General features: G+C 47.3%; 1 protein-coding gene across 1 annotated transcript in view; it reads right to left on the minus strand.

Moving 5' to 3' along the window:
- Positions 1–16716, minus strand: part of slc19a1 (solute carrier family 19 member 1) — a 42330-nt gene extending 25614 nt beyond the window's left edge. The window contains exons 1-2 of the mRNA XM_087989454.1: positions 15884–16716; positions 2280–2883 (exon numbers count right to left, since the gene is read on the minus strand). Coding sequence (XP_087845580.1) covers positions 2280–2883; positions 15884–16057 — 778 coding nt within the window. The 5' untranslated portion in view covers positions 16058–16716. The remainder of the gene's footprint in view (positions 1–2279; positions 2884–15883) is intronic.
- Positions 16717–20411: the final 3695 nt, after the last annotated feature.

Here is a 20411-nt window from a genome sequence, read left to right on the forward strand (position 1 = left end):
AAATGCAATGGTTTACTACTTTCAGAACTATATGTTGGCCAGTCTCCCTGGCAGGCTGTGATGGGCAGGAGAAAGCACCCACGAAACTACAGGGTGACCAGGTTTTGAAAGGTCAAAACTGGAAACCACTGGAAAGACTTGGGCAGGCAGGCTGTCACATTTTGGATCAGTTGTGGAACTTGAGAGTGGGTGTGTGCGGACAGAATGAATGGAAAAGGACTTTTCTGTTTTTAAAGAGGTTAAGTGAGGGGGTGTGGTCCTGGCCAAAATGGTCCAATGCAGACCGTCAAGGGAAGTACCTGGACTCATAATCGAACGAAACCTGCTCTCGGTCACAAACTTTATTTATGTTCAGTTTACTGAGCAAATGTCAAGCAGCTCACTGCTGCCACCTACAGTGTGGCCAGAGGACCGGCAGCTCACTTCCAACAAATTGGGATGCCAAAGTGGAGGGTCAAAGTTCAGAAACAAAGGGCACCAAAGGTTGACAAGAGCAGACATGCGGGGCAAGGGTCAGCAATCAAGAGAGGCAAGACCCCGAAAAGGAAGGAAGGACGGACGGAAGATCGAGGGAAACAAGGAGATCCACTTTGGAAGAGATTTGAGATGATCAACTCCTCAGGAATGAAGACAGAACGTGACCCGTGAGACATTGCTGCTTCAAGCAAAGACGGGGAGGAAAATCAAAGAGGAGTTATTAAAAAACAAAAAGCAAACTTCCTTCATTTGACTGGAACACTTATTCAGAAATGAAATATTGAACGGGATAAAAGAACTAGGCAGGATGAAGGCACCTATTGACTAATGGCAGGGTCTTTGGGGGTGGGGTCATGTGGTGAAACCAGTGGAACCCTGGGAAGGATGTGAAAGTAAGAGCAAGAGCAAGGGCCATCCCTTTAGGACGCGTGGGGGGGAGGAAAGAGTTCAGAACCTTAACATTTACAGCCAGGCAGGTCTACAGTGATGTAGGAAGTACATCCTGGTACGAGAAGGCGAGGGAAACCTGGATGCTGAATTGAAGACAGTTTGTTTCTGTTAATTAACATTATCAAGGGATAGGAATAATGACAGGGAGATGGAGATAGCCACAAGTATGTGGATGACCTAACCGAGTTCTGGAAGGGGCTGGATGGTCTAATGTTCCACTATTCCAATGGAGTGTTGAATGTGTAAAGGAACTCTTATGGTCTCATTCTATGATGGAGCAGGCACGAGGCACCAAGTACCCTACAGCAGCTCCGGTGTTTGGTGGAGGAAATAAGAGAGTGGTGTGCCATTATAACAGCATGGAGGAAATGGCATTGGACTGTCACTGGACTGGTAAATGAGAGGCCAGACTAATGCTCAAGGGGGTCAGGGGTGAAATCCCACCACGGCAGTCTGGGTAACCAGCTCAACCAGCCTCATTCACTAATTTAGTTTAGGGAAGGACACTCAACGTCAATAGCTGGCCTGCTCTACGTGTGACTCTAGACCCATAGCAATGTGATCGGCTCTTATCTACTCCCTTGACAATTCAGAATGGGCAACAAATGCCGCTCCAGCCAGTGGACACCCACAGCCCACAAAAGAAATTACAGAAGGGGGCCACAAGGAAGTTGAAGGACCCAGGGTCAGGTGATGCACTCCCAAATCGGATGCAAAATGGCGACACTGGTTAACGGGTAACTCGTTGCGCTCACTGCACTTTGAATGCATGACGAGCAACTGTTCGAGAGATCGTTACCCTGGGGACCCTCAGTGTCCAGACACCGGCTCTGAATGAGGCACTCTCTACACCACCACCGTATGGAAAGTTCGCATTTATATAGCGCCTTTCAACAGCACATCCCAAACTGAAAAGAACTCCACAGCGAAAGGAGAGTCACTTGCAGTATAGGAAACACACCAGCCAAATTCATGTGCAAATGGAGGCCATTTGACCCATCAAGAGCAGACCCACCCCCTCCCACATTTTCCATGGCAAATCCCTCTACGCATCCTTGGACACTAGAGACAATTTGGCATGGCCAGTCCAGCTAACCTACACACCCTTTGGAGTATGGGAGGAAAGCCCTGCAGACATAGGGAGAATATGGGGTTTGCACAGTCACCCGAGGGCAGAATCGAACCCTGGCACGATGAGATGGCAGCCACAGTGAGCCACCGTGCAGGGATTCGGTTAGCGACGACTCAGCAACCCGGACACTTCAGATCTGACCTCTAACCTCAGCAGCGAGACCTCCAGCCCGTAGCAGGCTGTAAACATGGAGGAAGGAAGGGAAACAGAGGCTGCTCACCTTTGAGCTCCAGGATCATCTTGACCAGCGCCATTTCCCGCCACTGCCAGCCTCGGGGGGCCTTCTGCTTCTCGGCCACCAGCGAGATGGAGGTGGCATTGATTGCCTCGCCCTCGGAGTGCAGCGTGCCATTGGCTGTCAGCGCGTGCCGCCTGTTGAAGAACATGGTCCTCTTCGGCCTCTTGAGGAACAGGGTCAGGGTGAAGGCGAAGGTGACAAAGCCGAGGGAGATGTAGTTCAGGGTGAGGAAGGGCACGTCACCCAGGGTGACAAACAGCTGGCCCAGCACCGAGCTGACAAAGACCCCCATGAGCACGGAGGAACGAGAGTAGCTCGCCACCTTCTGGTAGGACTGCGGGCTGACCAGGGTGAAGATGTACGAGGAGTAGGCCACCCGAGCGGCCATGGTGATGCCGTAGAAGAACTCCATGAACTGCATCTGCAGCACGGTGGTCCCAAAGAGCAGCAAGAGCCAGATGGCCACGTGACTGAGGCTCTGTAGGATCAGCACCGGCTTATAGCGCAGGTAGTCAGTCAGCAGGAAGACAGGGACCAACACCGACATGTACGCGTACGACAGCACGGGCGTGATCTCATTGGTGAGCTGCAGAAAGGAACATGGGGGGGGGGGGGGGAAGGAAAAAAAATATTTGAAGAAGTTTGGAACAAACTCTGTGACAATATTGTGCATACATCAGACTTACACAGAGTCCTACAGCATGGAAACAGACCCTTCGGTCCAACCAGTCCATGCTAAACTATTTTCAAACTAAACTAGGCCCACCTGCCTGCTCCTGGCTCATATCCCTCCAAACCTTTCCTATTCACGTACTTATCCAAATGTCTTTTAATCATCATAATTGTACCCCACATCCGCCACTTCCTCAGGAAATTCATTCCACGCACAAACCACTTGGCGTTAAAACGTTGCCCCTCGTGTCTTTTTTAAAATCTCTCTCTTCTGACCTTAAAAACATACCCCCTCATCTTGAAACCAACCCCCGCTCCCATCCCATCCTACGGAAAAGACACCTACCCTTTAACCTTATCTATATTGCCTCTATGAAGGTCACCTCTAAACTTCCGATGCTCCAGTGAAAAAAGATCCCAGCATATCCAGCCTCTCTTTATAACTAAAGCTCACCATTCCTGCCAACATCCTGGTAAATCTCTTCAGAACCCTCTCCAGCTTAATAATATCCTTCCTATAACTAACTGGGTGACCACAACTGGACACAGTAATCCAGAAGAGGCCTCACCAATGGGTCCTGTACAACGTCAACATGACATCCCAACTCCAATACCGAAGGGACTGAGCAATGAAGGCAAGCATGCCAAATGCCTCCTTAACCACCCTGTCTATAGATGATGCAAACTTCAAAGAATTACGTGCCTGACCCCCTAGGTCCCACTGCTCTACAACACTACCCAAGGCCCTGCCATTAATTGTACAAGTCCTGCCCGAATAAACAAAACCAGAGGATCAGATGACCATGGGAAATAGGTTCTTTAGGAATGGGTGTACGTATGCATTGTAAAGTGGGAGAGACTGAGGGGGTTAGGCAGAGCTTCCCGATATGGAGATGATCGCCACTGGTGGAGTGGGGAAAGTTGAAGGAGCAGAGAGCTCTTGGAGGTGGGGTGCAGTGGGAGGAGATCGCAAAGCTAATGGAGGGCAAATTGAAAATTCTCCTCAAGGTGCTTCCCTGCATCTCGCAGACTTAGCTGGCTCACGGCATGTTTACGCTCCCAGAATCAGTTGCACACTTTGGACTTTTGTAATCTGCTGTTTAGCAGCTGTGAAGGTTAAAGTGACCTGTTATCACACTGATACAGCTAATGAAGTGAACACACTTTCCTGAATCACTCATTACTGAAGGATCTTCAGATTAAACACCAGCCTTCCCACTTTTCTCTCTTGGTGATGTTCCCCTACAGCAACAAGTTGTATTGCCATGGGGACAGTGAAATGCTGCAAGTCTCAAACAGAAACTAATCACAGACCAATCAGTACAGACTCTAACTAACTAACTAATGAAATAACGTGTGGGGAGTCACTGACAAAGGACCATTAGCTTTCAGTCACCCACGTTTTGTCAAAAGAAAACAAGTGTCTTTTAGGGACGCTGTTAAATGGGAGCCACTACCAACAGCCCTCGCACTGCTTCACTGGAGAGATACACAGTTCTGGCGAGACGTTCATTGTGCCAGGACAGCTCAGTTTTTTCAAAGACAAACAAAAACAAATAAACAACAACAAAAAAAACACGGGAAGGGACCTTATTCCTGATTCCCGGTTCCACTGGTTTTGCCAACGGACAAAGGTGCCAGCAGTGAGCTCCATTGAGAAGCTAGGCAATTCTCTTAACCTGTATTTCTGTGGAGAAATGTCAGAGGACAGTATGGTGGCTCAGTGGTTAGCCCTGCTGCCTCACAGCGCCAGGGGCCTGGGTTCAATTCCAGCCTTGGGTGAGAGTGTCTGTGTGGAGTTTGCACATTCTCCCTGTGTTTGCGTGGGTTTCCTCCGGTTTCCTCCCACAGTCCAAAAAGATGTGCAGGTCAGGTGAATTGGCCATGCTAAATTGCCCGTAGTGTCCAGGGACGTGTAGGTTAGGGACATTAGTCAGGGGAAATGTAGAGTAGTAGGGCAGGGGAATGGGTGTGGATGGGATACTCTGAGGGTCAGTGTGGACTTGTTAGGCCCAAGAACCTGGTTTTCATATTGTAAGGATTCTATAACTCCAGGGACAAACAGTCAGGAAATCCCCCAACTTGGGAACCTTGCCTTGGTGGTGAAAACCAGAAGGCGAGGAGGGATCGAGAGGGGGTGAGGAGAGGTTAGTGTGGACAGACAAACTGACGCTGTTGTCAGCAACAGCAAGGGTGGCAGCATTCAGGTCAACAGAAGGGATGTTGCAACACAGCCAAAGCCAGGGACATCCTCAGACTTTGCCAACATTAGCACTGAAATGACCATTGTCAATGGGAAGCACACCCCCAGTTCCACACTGCAGCGTGTGGCAAAACCTCCAAACCCATGACTGTGCGCCTGCTGACTGTGAGTGATGTAGAAAGACAGGTGTCTCTCTCTCTCTCTCTCTCTCTCTCATGCACACACAACCCATGACCGACAGAGAGCCCGGAGACACTAAAAAAAGGCAGACACAGAAGGAGAATAATTCCCGAATGGGACCTTTGACCCTGATCCTATTTTGTTGGTTTTATCTGCGGGCTGACTCAGAGTTAGGTCTCTCAGTCTAAGCCTTTTTCACAATGTTACAGCTGGTTAATAATCTCCATGCTCTTCAAACCAACCCTGCTAATTATCACATTAAAAACTCCGACACAGTAAACTACTCACACAGGCTCACCCCGAATCAGTGCGTGATTGCAAAATTCACACAGTTTCCTAATATCACCAATACCATGACACGTATACCTTTAACCTCCTGCTACTGCTTAGAGGACATGGGTGCAAATTCTTACCTAGGGAAGACAGTAGGATTTCATTTGGATTCATTTAAACCAAACATGGCATTGAAAAGTTGGTCTCAGGTGATAGTGACCAATGACAAACTGGTGCAACGTCCAGCTCATTAATGTTGTTCAGGGAATGAAATTAGCCTGGCCTGGACCACGGGTGACTCCCAGCCCACAGCAACCTGGCTGACTCTTGGTTACTCTCTGAAATAGCTGAGCAGGAGGCTGGAAGAACACAGCAAGCCAGGCAGCATCAGGGGTGGAGAAGTCAATGTTTCAGGTGTAACCCTTCATCAGGACTGGGGGTGGGTGTAAGGGGAGTTTCAGATAAAGGAGGAGTGGGATGGGAAAGAAAAGAGAAAGCTTTTGGTGGGGAAAGGGTCAGAATGGTAAGGTAGGGATAGTTGAACGGGCCCTAGTTGGTCAATGGGAGGAATGAGCCCGGTTGGTGGCTGGAAGGAAGAGTCGGTCACTGGAATAGAAGGGAGAAGGACGGGGCTGGGAAGGGAGTCGGGGGATGGGTGAGAAGGGAGATTGTTTGAAATGTTGAGTCCTCTGGGCTGTAGGCTGTCCAGGCAGAAGAGGTGGTGGTGTTGTTCCCCCAATTTGCGGTCTAACTCAAACAACCTTCCCACCCACCCACCCCCCCCCCCCCCCGGATTCCCTTTCAAGCCCTGCCTACTCCCTTCCATTCCTCTGACCGACCCTTCCTTCCCAGCCATCAACCGGCTTCATTCCTCCCATTGACCAACCAGGCCTACCTCACCACCACCCTTTACCTGCGACTACCCCAAAACGCTCCCCACCCCCCCCCCCCAACCCCACCAGTCCTGAAGAAGGGTGACACCCAACACGTCAACTTCTCCACCTCCTGATGCTGCCTGGCTTGCTGTGTTCACCCAGCCTCCTGCCGGTCTACCTTGGATTCCAGCATCTGCAGTTTGTCTGTCTCTGAAACAGCGGACCCTGCCACTCAGTTCTAGGGCAATTGAGGTCAGACAACAAATGCTAACCTTGCCAGTGACACAATCAGCCTTGGCGAGGTAGGCCCGAAGCAGACTCTTGGCTGTGGTGGAGTCAAGTTTGGGCTGGTTCAGTAGCCAGTGGCATCAGTGCAGCCGCATTGGCAAAGACCATAGAGGATCACAGTGGCGAGGGCATTGGTGGAGGCAAGATGGTGCCAATGCGTGGCAACTCTTGTTCCAATGGAGGCAAAGGGGATTCATGCCTGGCCACTAGGCCCCATGGCAGAGCGCTTAACAAGGAGGACTGTAAAATTAAATACTTCCTGTGTGTTCTATGTTTTGGTTTATTCTTCCTGTGTTTTAAGACAGCGTCAGAGAGTGGCGACACTGTGCAACACTTTACATTGTATCCTGTCACAAAGTACACATGACATTAAATAAATAAATAAAATGAAAAGAAGAGGGAAACACACGTTGGCATCCCCATGCCCCTACCCCTCCCAGCACGCAAATCTCCATTTCCAAAGTCCATCTCCCACCCTTGCCACAGAGCAGTCTATGGAGAGTGACAGATTCCGCAATAATCCTGACAGAATCACAATGACTCGGTGGATCAAAGATACAGCCAACTGACCTTGACCCATTGACCACACTCCCACACTTCCCAGCATTCTCCTGCTGATCAGGGTGAAGGATCCCAGACAACGTTAGCACAAGTGCAATCCCAGCAAGCCCTCCCTCCCTCCTTCCAACAAGGAGCAGATGAACAGACACAGTATTTAGTTAACCACAACCGTCATTAGGAAGACAAACCTATTCCAATTTTATTAAAATCAAAACCCTATGGTTTCAGTATCTTCTGCCCTGTTCCTAGCAAGTCAGAGTGATGGACAAGCAGCAAGCCATTACAAAGTTCTGTCATGAGGAAATAAAGGCATTAAGAACGAGGAGGTGCTGACCTACCGGTTAACAGGCTTTAGATGGAGGGTTAGAGATGCTCCAACATGTCAACATTTAAATCTCCAGCTGTGGGATTCACACCAATGCTCATAAACAGAAATGTTCTCTCATCATCACTGGAAATACTGCAATGTTTAAACTTTTAGCTTAATTTCTCCTCCTCAACACTAAGAAAGCCTGCAAATGTTTAATTTTGTTTTTATGCAGAACTAAGAGAGTGAAGGTCATGTTTAACTTTTAACTTTGCTTTCTTCCAGGTTAAGTTTTTGTACCTAGGTACTTGTACCTAAGATAGTGCTGTGTGTGAGGACATTGAAAACCTCTTACTGTGCTACTGTATTTTTGTACTTGAGTACAAGTGACAAAGTTTAAATTTAAAATCATGCTACTGTTGTGGGGGCTTTTTGTGCACAATCCGGCTACCGCCCTTCCTTCATTACCGCCTGTGGATGTGAAAAGCACTATGCAAATGCAAGTCTCTTCCCTCCCCCACCAACTCCCTGCGGAAGGTCCTTCAGACACAGGGGAGTCAAATACTGACTTGCATTCATATGGCGCCTTCAAAGACCTCAGGATGTCCCACAGTCCCTTGTGGTCATGGAAGTACTTCTGCAGTCTGGCTATTGTTGTTATTGTAAGAAATGAGTCAGGGAGACAGTGCTTCGCAGACTACATCTGTTGGTATATGGAAGTTTGGAACTAGGGTGAGGTGGGGGAAGGGGAAATGAGGAAACTGTTGAAGTCCACATTGATGCCCTGGGGTTGAAGTGTTCCGAGGCAGAAGATGAGGCGTTCTTCCTCCAGGCGTCTGGAGGTGAGGGAGCGGCGAAGGAGGCCCAGGACCTCCATGTCCTCGGCAGAGTGGGAGGGGGAGTTGAAATGTTGGGCCACGGGGCGGTGTGGTTGATTGGTGCGGGTGTCCCGGAGATGTTCCCTAAAGCACTCTGCTAGGAGGCGCCCAGTCTCCCCAATGTAGAGGAGACCGCATCGGGAGCAACGGATACAATAAATGATATTGGTGGATGTGCAGGTAAAACTGACTCCAGCAGGCGGACAGAGATGGCCAGGAGCAAACCTTCCAAGAGTGAAGGGTGCACATTAACAAAGCTCAAGCTCATAACAAGGAAAATACTCAGGAGACACCATATCCATACCTCAGAAAGCTGGACAAGTCTAACCTGATCTGTGGAAGAAAATGGAGGCCTTTGAAACATGGATGCCAATATCTTAGCTGAAGATTCCATCTGCAGGAGGAGGAGGAGGAGGAGGAGGAGGAGGAGGAGTGCTAAAGTTGCAAGAAGATTAAAAAGACGACATCCAGAAAGCATTTTTGTCTTTTGTTCTCAATTGCAAAATGGAGAGTAGCAGGACGCTGGCCGTCAGGACAAGCTGCAATGGGTGTGAGGTTGGTCTAAGACAGATTGGGGTGGTAGACCACATCAGCAGATCTCCAGGCAGCAGCAGGAATAGTAGGTAAAGACAATCTTCCAAATACATGCCAACGTGGTTGACAGTCTTCGATTCAAAAACAGATCAGGAGATGTTGGGTCAATGGGCTGAGGGGTGGCAGATGGAGCTCGAGTTGGATAAACACGAGGTATTCCTTTTGGTAAAGCAAACAAAGGCAGGACTAGTTAATGGGAAGGCCCTACGGAGTGTTGTAGAACAGAGAGACCTAGGGGTTCAGGGACATTGTTCTTTGAAGTTTGCGTCACATGTAGACATGGTAGTTAAGAAGGCATTTAGCACATATGCCTTTATTGCTCAGACCTCGGATATAAATGTTGTGACGTCACGTTGAGGTTGTACAGGACATTGGCAAGGCCTCTTCTGGAGTACTGTGTCCACTTCTGGTCACCCTACTTCAGGGACAATATTATGAGGCTGGAGAGGGTTTAGGGGAGATTTACCACGATGCTGCTGGGAATGGAGTAATTGAGTTATAAAAATAGGGTGGGACTTTATCACTGGAGTGTAGAAGGTTGAGAGGTGGCCTTATAGGGACTTATGAAATCAGGAGGGTCAATAGATAAGGTGATTAGCAAAGACCTTTTCCCTAAAGTGGGGAGAGGGTGGAAATTCAAAATTATGGGCATATTTTTAAGGCAAGAGGAGAAAGTTTCAAAAGGGACATGAGGTGCAACTTTTTTTAAAACAAAGAGTGATTGGTGTGTGGAATTAACTGCTGGAGAAAGTGGTAGATGCAGATACACTTACAATGTTTGAAAGACATTTGGATACGTTCATTAATATGAAGGTTTTGGAAGGATATAGGCCAAACACAGACAGGTGGGACCAGTTTAGTTTGGGAACATGGTTGGCATGGAGAAGTTGGACTGAACAGTCCGTTTCCATGCTGTGTGACTCTATAAAAAGATTTCCAAAAATGAAACCAAAACCGAGAGGTTCCAACTCCCAGAAAACACACCCTACACATAGAGCTATTTTCTGTATGGAGAAAAAAAAAGGATGGGGTGATAGCCTGACAGAGAGCTTCCAGCCAAGGACTAGTAGAGCAGACCTGGAGGCCATGTGGCCCATCAAGACATGCATGCTTTTACTCTGCATCAAACACAAACCCTTCATTCAAATCACTGACGGATTACACATAGCCGTGGCTCCAGTAATCTTTCACGTGGTCTGCCGCAATACCAGCTTGCCACCCTGAAAAAGTGACCCATCTGTTCCAACTCGGTTTCCTGACTTGCACCAATTCCTACATCCAATCATGAAGGGGCTTGACTGGGAGAAAGTGCTCCTGTACAAATAAGGAGGTCGTTAATACATCCAGAGGATTGCGAGGGACTTTATTTTTTTTAAAAACCAAAAAAAGGGAAACGCCAGTGAACACAGAGAATGAGAAAGGGGATAGAAAGCGTGATGTTGCTTGAGTGGAACTGAGATGCTGAGCGTAGTGGATTTCTGAGCGAATCCATTTGGGGTAAGTTTTGGTGAGTACAAGCCGTGCTCGTCATTTCGATCTAAAATGGAGAGTGGGAGAACACCCATGGAGCCACTAATGAAGCTGGAACATAATCCAGGAGGAAGGAGTGCAGTTTATTTTTCTTAACTGCACGGAGGTGGGGGTGATTCTTAAAAAGCCGATGACAATAGGATTAGTACAACTTCAAAGCTATAGTAGCGACACATCAGGACCCCAACCTGCCAATTCGCACACTGCTAATAATAAAAAAAAGAAAAAACACAATGCATATTTAATAATTAAGACAGACAGAAAATAAATTCCTTCACGTAGTAGGCTCTTAGGGGGCCTGAAAGCTCTTTCCAGCCAACGTACCACCTTTTGTGAAACGTCGCCACCATTCCAGCACTGGAAAGGCACAGCAAGATCCCACAAACCCAGTGTTATGGGATGATCATGTCAGTGATAATGGGTTAAGAGACAAATTTGAGGGACGGGGGGAGAAAATATCCTGGTCTCCATTTTTTTTTAAAATGGAGCGACAGAACGTGGATGATTTAATAACTCTGACAGTGTTGCAACTGGGAACGTCGGCAAGGAGACGGTGCTCAGCTGGATGCAGGAGGATTTGAACGCACAAGTCTCCAGAGAGGGAACTGAGTGTTAGCGCTAGCCCACCTCAGCGACAGTTCCTTGACCCTCAGCTCTTGACAGGATACAAGACGGAACCTCCTACAGAGCGGTCTGTGAGACGCAGTCAGCATTGGAAATGTTTAAGCCTGAGCGCCTTTGAAGCGTTAAAACGGTGACAGCAACTTCAGTCAAAAACAAGTCCCTGCGGGGACAAACCGATCAAGCAGTAAATTCAGGTCTAAACTGGGGCAACACACACCGATTCTGGAGAGGGAAGGCTGTAACTTTAGGCAGTACCATAAAGCAGATGGACCGAATGGCCTCCCCTATTTGCAAAAGTTTTTTTTTAAATTTCAAACCCGGGCCTTGAGTCGGGTTTATCCAGCACAGAAAAGATTTACAAGGATGTTGCCAGGGTTGGAGGATTTGAGCTATAGGGAGAGGCTGAACAGGCTGGGGCTGTTTTCCCTGGACTGTCAGAGGCTGAGGGGTGACCTTATAGAGGTTTACAAAATTATGAGGGGCATGGATAGGATAAATAGACAAAGTTTTTTCCCGGGGTCGGCGAGTACAGAACCAGAGGGCATAGGTTTAGGGTGGGAGGGGAAAGATATAAACGAGACCTAAGGGGCAACTTTTTCCACACAGAGGGTGGTACGTGCATGGAATGAGCTGCCAGAGGATGTGATGGAGGCTGGTACAATTGCAACATTTAAGAGGCATGGATGGGTATATGAATAGGAAAGGTTTGGAGGGATATGGGCCAGGTGCTGGCAGGTGGGACTAGATTGGGATATCTGGTCAGCATGGACAGGTTGGACCGAAGATGTATACTGTACATCTCTATGACATCAGGACTGGATTTACTTGTTGAACCGCTGTACAGAAGCTGGGAAGGATTCAGAATTAGGTTTATTGTCATGCGTACTCACATAAAAGAGGTACAGTTAATAAGTTCGCAGCTGACACCAAAATTGGAGGTGTAGTGGACAGCGAAGAAGGTTACCTCTAATTATAACAGGATCTTGATCAAATGGGCCAATGGACTGAGAACTGGCAGATGGAGTTTAATTCAGATAAATGCAAGTTGCTGCATTTTGGGAAAGCAAATCTTAGCTGGACTTATACACTTAATGGTAAGGTCCGAGGGAGTGTTGCTGAACAAAGAGACCTTGAAGTGCAGGTTCATGGGTAGATAGGATAGTGAAGGGATGCTTTCCTGTATTGAGTACAGGAGTTGGGAGGTCATGCTGTGGCTATACATGACATTGGTTAGGTCACTTTTGGAATATTATGTGCAACTCTGGTTTCCTTCCTATTGGAAAGATGTGAAACTTGAAAGGGTTCAGAAAAGATTTACAAAGATGTTGCCAGAGTTGGAGGATTTAAGCTATAGAGAGAGTTTGAATAGGCTAGAGCTGTTTTCCCTGGAGCATCGGAGGCTGAGGGGTGACCTTATAGAGGTTTATAAAATCATGAGGGGCATGGGTAGGAAAAATAGACAAAGTATTTTCCCTGGGGTGGGGAGTTCAGAACTAGAGAGTTTAGGTTGAGAGGGGAAAGATATAAAAGAGACCTAAGGGGCAACGTTTTCCACAGAGGGTGGTACGTGTATGGAATGAGCTGCCAGAGGATGTGGTGGAGGCTGGTACAATTGCAACATTTAAGAGGCATTTGGATGGGTATATGAATAGGAAGGGTTTGGAGGGATATGGGCTGCGTGCTGGCAGGTGGGACGAGATTGGGTTGGGATATCTGGCTGGCATGGATGGGTTGGACCGAAGGGTCTGTTTCCATGCTGTACATCTCTATGACTCCCAGGTAATGCATTCCAGAACCTAACCACTCAGAAAAAGTTAGTCCTTTTGCTTCTTTTGGTAGTTACTTTAAAAAGTAGTGCCTTGTCATTCGCTGTGCTTACACCAAGTAGGAAACTTTTTCCCCAGTGACTCTGTCCAGACCCAACAGGATTTTGAGGTGATACAGCATCATAGGATCCACATTGTGCTCATTATAAAAAAAAAGTGGGCGGCACGGTGGCACAGTGGTTAGCACTGCTGTCTCACAGCGCCAGAGACCCGGGTTCAATTCCCGCCTCAGGCGACTGACTGTGTGGAGTTTGCACATTCTCCCCGTGTCTGCGTGGGTTTCCTCCGGGTGCTCCGGTTTCCTCCCACAGTCCAAAGATGTGCAGGTTAGGTGAATTGCCCATGCTAAATTGCCCGTAGTGTTAGGTAAAGGGGTAAATGTAGGGGTATGGGTGGGTTACGCTTCGGCGGGTCGGTGTTGACTTGTTGGGCCGAAGGGCCTGTTTCCACACTGTAAGTAATCTAATCTAATCAATTGCTCGAATGATTGGAGGAGATCCACATTTTGCAGAGTAGTGGTGGTGGTTATAGGAGGTAAAACTGTAGATAATTCACACCAATGATAGCCCTAGGACATTGCTGCAGAGAAAGGACGCAGCTCTCTCTCTCCTGAGTCTGCTGCAGGAATGTGCCAGTTTGGACTGGGACTTCAAGCAAGAGATAGTTGTACCCTTTAACACACACAACTCAAGAGTCGTGATGTTCACAGGCTCATGCCCTACTCCAGACGGTTTAGTATGTAGTCCAGGCTGGTAATCCAGTGTCAGAACTGGGTGATCACCCAATGCTGTTAAATGGAAGAATGACAGGGTGGGGGTGGGGGTGGGGGTGGGGGGAGATTATCCCCCAAGGTGTTTACCCCTCCCTAAAAACAGATCATCTGGTTGTTACCTCACTGTTCAAGCTCAAAGATCACACACACACACACGTGGATAGACAACGACAACTTGCACATGTTTCTGTGCTGTATGACTCTATTTAGCACCTTTACTGCGAGCAACCTCGAAGGTTGTTGATAGGGGCATGATCAAATTCATTGTGACAACGAGGCCATACAAGGAGATACTGAGGTAGATAGTCAAGAGTACGGTCAAAGAAGCAGCTTATCAGAAGAAGTGGAGGAGAGAACACGAGAGACCAAGGTTAGACACACTGGCAGTATACTAATGGACAGTACATAATGATCGCAGAGCGTTAATCAATTCCCTCAGTTATTGTACAATTGTACTAATTATTTCTATGACACTCTTACAAATGAAAGCTTTAACATCCTCTCCATCAATCCAACAGGAAACAGAATTTGCAACAAAAACAAAAAAAATCAAACAGGAACTGGAGACTGGAAGGCACCTATATAGCTGGGACCCAGCCTGAAGATGATCTTTGGCACATGATGTTCATTAGTCTGTTCACCCCAACCCTAACCCAGAAATTCGTATATGATGCTGCAGGTCCTGGAGTACTGAGAGAATGCTGTCTTGTCAGAGGTGCTGACTTTTAGGTGGGAAGGCTTTGTGTGCCCTCCCCTGTAAATGTTGACATCATCAGGTGCTGAGGTGGAGATGGTGGAGGGCGTCAGGTTCCTGGGAGTGATTATCACCAACAATCTATCCTGGTCTACCCACGTTGATGCTACAGTCAGCAAAGCACAATGACACCTCTATTAGCTCAAGAAGCTAAGGAAATTCGGCAGGTCCACAAGGGCTCTTACCCATTTTGTTTGGACACGCCATAGAAAGCATTGAATCCAGAGGCATCACAGCTTGGTACGGCATCTGCTCTGCTCAGGACTGCAGGAGATTACAGGAAGTTGTGAACACAGCCCAGTCCATCACGCAGGCCAACCTTCCCATCCACAGACTCTGTTTATACTTCCCAGTGCCTCAGGAAGGCAGCCAACATCAAAGACCCTTCCCACCCCCATTTTAATCTCTTCCGTCAGGCTGAAGCTACAAAAGTTTAAACACACACATACCAACAAATTCAAGAATAGCTTCTTCCCTTCTGTATCTGAATCTCAAATTTTACATTTAATGTTGATCTCACTCTCTGTGCAGCCATAACACTGAAAACAGCGAGGAGTACAATCACCCTACGAGATTTGTATGGAATGCTCTGCCTGTACCGCACACAAAACAAAACTTTTCACTGTACCTAGGTACATGTGACAGTAAGAAGTTAAAACGAATGCAAACTTCCATAAAGAGCAGGGAATTCTCTCTGGAGTCCTGACCAAAACTTGTCCCTCAAAACCAAATCTCACAGAAATATTTACACAGTCATCATCACATTGTGGATTGTGGAAACCTGTTACCAGCAAATTGGTTGCTACATTTCTTCCCTTCCAAGGATAGGTACACTTCAGAAAATATTTTACTGGCATTTTTTAATGGAATATCCCGAGATCGCAAAGGACAAATCTTTCTTTTGTTGTAATAAAAAACAATCCTGAGTAGTAGTTCTCCAATTCACCTGTCCCTGATGAACAACGTTCAGTACTCATTAGGCATGAGCAGCCATGCACTCACAAAAAAAGTTCTTCCAGCCCTTGTTGGGTTTCAACTTTCCATTTCCTCGCCCCAAAACTCCAGCCTAAGCTCCATCACCAGCGGTAACCCCGTTATCATTTAACAACAAGCTGCATTGATGAGGCGCCACTGGTAAAGTGTGCCTCACTGGAGTGTGAACAATAATTGATAGCCAGCTATTTAGTGTTTTTCTTTAAAGCACAGGAGGCCGTTCGTGTTATTGATTCCTGAGAGCTGGCAGACTCACCTGTTCCCTGGTGAAGTTTTTGTCCGGACCCAGTAGGTAAGGAGTGATGAAGCTTTCCGCTGGTTTAATCTGAACCATGAACCCATAAAAGCAGAGGTACAGGACAGAGAACCGCCAGCACTCCCCGGGCTGCTGCTGCTGCTGCAGCGTTTTCTCTGGGACCTCGGGGTCCATTGCTCGCTGTCTGTCTTTAACACGGCCCTGGTTCCTGGGTCTGCCCACCCCCCCCCAACCTTCTCTCTCTATCTCTATCTCTATCTCTGTGAGGTTGAACAGCCTCGCCAGCACTTTTCCCCGGGAGCTGAACTTAGAATGCAGTCTCCCTAAGTGCTCCCAGACTCAAGACAAGACAAACTCCCCTGAAAACTGAAATTCCTTCGCGGTAGCTGATCCCCTTCTCTGCTGCTGCTGCTGCTGCTGGTGATGGTGGTGGTACCTAGAGCCGCTACTGCTGCACAGAACGAGTGCCATGTACAAAACAAGGAGTGCTCCTCTTCTGACTTGCTGAGGCTTGGGAGAGTCTGCAGAGCTCCCAGAGCCTGGGCATCGATTATAAGCGGAGACTTTCCCCCGCCTCCAACTCTGTGGCTTGTGGTAAAACCATTTGACTTTACTTCAACTCCTTCTTTTTGCATACTTCCCACAAGCCTTTACTTTGTTTGCACAAAGCAAGCTGGGATTTGGAGTCCATCAGTCACTCGACCCTGGTTCAGCACATCCCTCTGTCCTACATATACCAGAGAGCACTACACTGAGCGCTGAAGCAGCTAATGAATGTCTCCTTCTAACTGTTTGTTACATTGCAATCATCTGGAGTAGGAGGACAGTTTAACTGAGTCACTTCCACTTAAAGTCTGAGGAAGGGTCACCGGACACGAAACATTAAGGCCGATTTCTCTCCACTGCTCAGCTGTTTTCAGCAATTTCTGAAGCCCTGACCCGCCTGGGTTTGGAGTTTGTGTTGCTTATAAGACTTGCTTTTTATTGGGGAGGGGGTTGGTCGAGTGTGCGGTTCAGTTGCATGAGAGTGCGATGGCCTGGGATTGGGATGCTTCAGCATGCTGTGTTGGGGGGGACTTCGGGACAGCACGTTAGCACCAGGAGAGGGTCCCAGGAACCCTCCCTCTCGGGGGTTCGCACGTTCACCCCGTCTCTCCGTGGGTTTACTCCGCTTTCTTCCCAGAGTCCAAAAGTTGTGTCGGCGAGGTGGATTGGACGTGGGACATGCAGGGATGGAGTGGGGGAGTGGGAGATCCTGGGAAGGAAGGGTCGGTATGGATTTGTTGGGCCGCATGGCCCGTTTCCACACTGTGTAGAGATTCTGTGAATGAACTACCTTGAAGGGGGTAGGGCGCCCTGACATGCAGCCTCATGCTGTAATGATGCAGGAGGCATTCCCTGGTAGCACAGAGTGGCTTAAGGGAATGGAGAAAAGTACTTGCATTCCTATAACCTCATCATGTCTCAGACAGTTAAAGCACTTTTTGAAGCCATACAGTAGTGATCAGACAATCTGCTTCTGTAATGCTGTTTGAGTCATGAGTACTGGCCGGTGTTGCCCAGCTCAGTACCAGCCTGCCAGGTGCCATTAACCCTTTCAACCAGGTTTTCAGTGCTCCAACGACTAAGAATTTATATCAATATGTTTCGAGTCCCATTTTAGTTTTTTCAAGTGTTTTCATTTAGAAGTACAGCTTTATGCTTAAAACAAGATGAAGAATTAACCTACTGCATTTCAATTACAGGAAGTTATTTCAGTAGGAAATTATCAATTTGATTAGATTAGATTAGATTACTTACAGTGTGGAAACAGGCCCTTCGGCCCAACAAGTCCACACGGAAGTTCAACCCACCCAGACCCATTCCCCTACATTTACCCCTGCACCTAACACAACGGGCAATTTAGCATGGCCAATTCACCTAACCTGCACATTTTTGGACTGTGGGAGGAAACCGGAGCACCCGGAGGAAACCCACACAGACACGGGGAGAATATGCAATTCCTGATGAAGGGCTTATGCCCGAAACGTCGATTCTCCTGCTCCTTGGCTGCTGCCTGACCAGCTGTGCTTTTCCAGCGCCACACCTTTCAACTCTGATCTTCAGCATCTGCAGTCCTCACTTTCTCCCAGAGCTCATAATCACCCAGGATTCATCTCCGGGAACTGTAGATTATTCAAATGAACACAGCTGCATCAATGTAAGAGAATAAGTCATAGGAATATCCAAAAAGAAATTAATTAGTTCTCAGAAACATTGGAAAAAGTGATACAAAATGGGACTAATACCCAAAAACAGTTGAAATTTGAGTGTGAAGTGTATAGTGCAAAGACTGGGTGTGGAGAGAGTATCTCATTGCTGTCCAATTTTCTATCACACCCCATTTTAAATGTGTTTAGTTTTAAGCCGATTTTCAACACAGCAACTCTATTCCAGACAAAGTTTGATCGCCTTCAATTTAAAACTGCATCCAATGTTATACTTGCCTTATTTAAAACACGACCACCTTCTCCCCAAATTAAAATGCAGTGGAATTACCCCTACCTAATTTTTACCCCCATTGGATGTTACTTTCACCCAATTAGCTGCTGCAACAGAGGTGGCTTGTTCTGGTAATTGGTGGCGACAGTGGAGGCATCAGAGGCGATCAGCGGAGCATGTGCCAGGGGTAGGCTGACCCAAATTCCAGGCCAGGGGTAGGCCCCAGGCAGATAACACTTTAAAATCTGAAATGTTTTTTCTTTCCTTTTGGATATGGACTTTAAGACCTGGATGCTTTTCTTTTTCTTTTGACTGTTTCTTTTGTTTAATTCTCAACTTGTATTTAAAGATGGTGCCACAGAAGGGTGACTTTGTACACTTTTCACGCCGGTATTCCTGTATGTGAGTACATGTGACAGTAAAACCTAATTCTAATTATATGCCATCCCCCCAACTCCCCTGTACTTCCTCAGGAAGCTAAGGAAACTCGGCATGTCCAGAGGAACATCTCCCAATTTTATAGATGCACCATAGAAAACATTGTATCCGAATTTGTCACAGCTTGGTATGGCAACTGCTCTGCCCAGGACTGTCGGAAACTATAGCGAGTTGTGAACACAGTCCAGTCCATCACACAAGCCAACCTCCTATCATTCCTGAAGAAGGGCTCATGCCCGAAACGTCGATTCTCCTGCTCCTTGGATGCTGCCTGACCTGCTGTGCTTTTCCAGCAACACATTTTCAGCTCTGATCTCCAGCATCTGCAGTCCTCACTTTCTCCTATCCATAGACTCCATTTATATTTCTCGCTGTCTTGGGAAGGCAGCTAACGTCATCAAAGGCACCTCCCACCCTGATTATAATCTCTTCCAATCTTTTCCATCAGACAAAAGATACCAACAGATTCAAGAACAGCTTCTTCCCCACTGTTATTAGACTTCTGAGTGGACGTCTCAAATTTTAAATGTAATGTTGATCTTGCTGTTTGTGCACCTTCTCTGCAGCCGTAACACTGTATTCCTCACGCTGTTCGATTACCCTAATTATTGTGACAATAATAAATCAAAAGTCAATTTTAAAATGGCCCAATTTTATTCCCTGCAAGGAGAATTGCCTTTTACCAAATCAATGTTGTATCTGATCCTTTAAGTCATCTGCTTCACGAGGGAAGTTGAAATTGTTTTTTCATAGTTTTGTAGAGCGCAGAGGAAGGCCATTCAGCCACCCTGCCTGTGATATCCTGCCAATTTGTCCTTCTGAAGTACTGATGCAATTCATTTGGAACATCTTTATCAGACTTGCTTACCCTACCCTATCAGAGGAATTCCAGGTCCTGACAATTCACTGTGAAAACAATACTGTTTTCCTTCAGCTGGATATTGTAACTCCATGTTCTGTGCTTACTGACCCTTCTGTAATTGGACACTTTCACATACAGATGAGTGTAATAATGTGGGATGTACACTCGTGTGAGATCTACAGCCACAGACTTCAGTGACCAGACGTACATATCGGAGATGGTAAGAGAGGACATTGTATCTGGAGCCCTACAGACCCAGGCTCCTGTTCCACAAGATCTGATGTCACTATGGAATAGCTGTTTTTGCACCATCTCATTAGCTCTCCTTCAATGTCAAGGTATAACTCTCTTTTCTCCCTTCATCACATCAAAGTCCTTTTTAACACCCACTTTAAGCATGAACATTTAACACTATTACTCCACTTGCCTCACCCACAGATCTCTGTACTCTTGAAGTTTGCACATCCAGCAGTGTTCTCTGGTCTCTAAGAGGACGTGGGAGACACATGTGGCCTTTATTAATTCTCGTGGAGTGCGCACACACTGATGGAATGGAATGGAATGGCACAGCAGCTTCTGATGAGGCGGTGCCACTTCACAGAAACCTGGGTGTAGCAGCAGTGAAGACCAACTGAGGAAGGACTGACTTAAAGGAGAGCACCTCCACAGGCCTGAGTGACCACGACCTCATGAAAAGGCAGGCGAGGAAGTGAAATCTTAGCTCCCCCCCGCCTTTCCGTCTGCTTT

The sequence above is a fragment of the Chiloscyllium plagiosum genome, unplaced genomic scaffold (assembly GCF_037043375.1).
Source record: "Chiloscyllium plagiosum isolate Xiang-an unplaced genomic scaffold, Cpla_swu_hap1 HiC_scaffold_7, whole genome shotgun sequence".
Lineage (NCBI taxonomy): Eukaryota > Metazoa > Chordata > Chondrichthyes > Orectolobiformes > Hemiscylliidae > Chiloscyllium > Chiloscyllium plagiosum.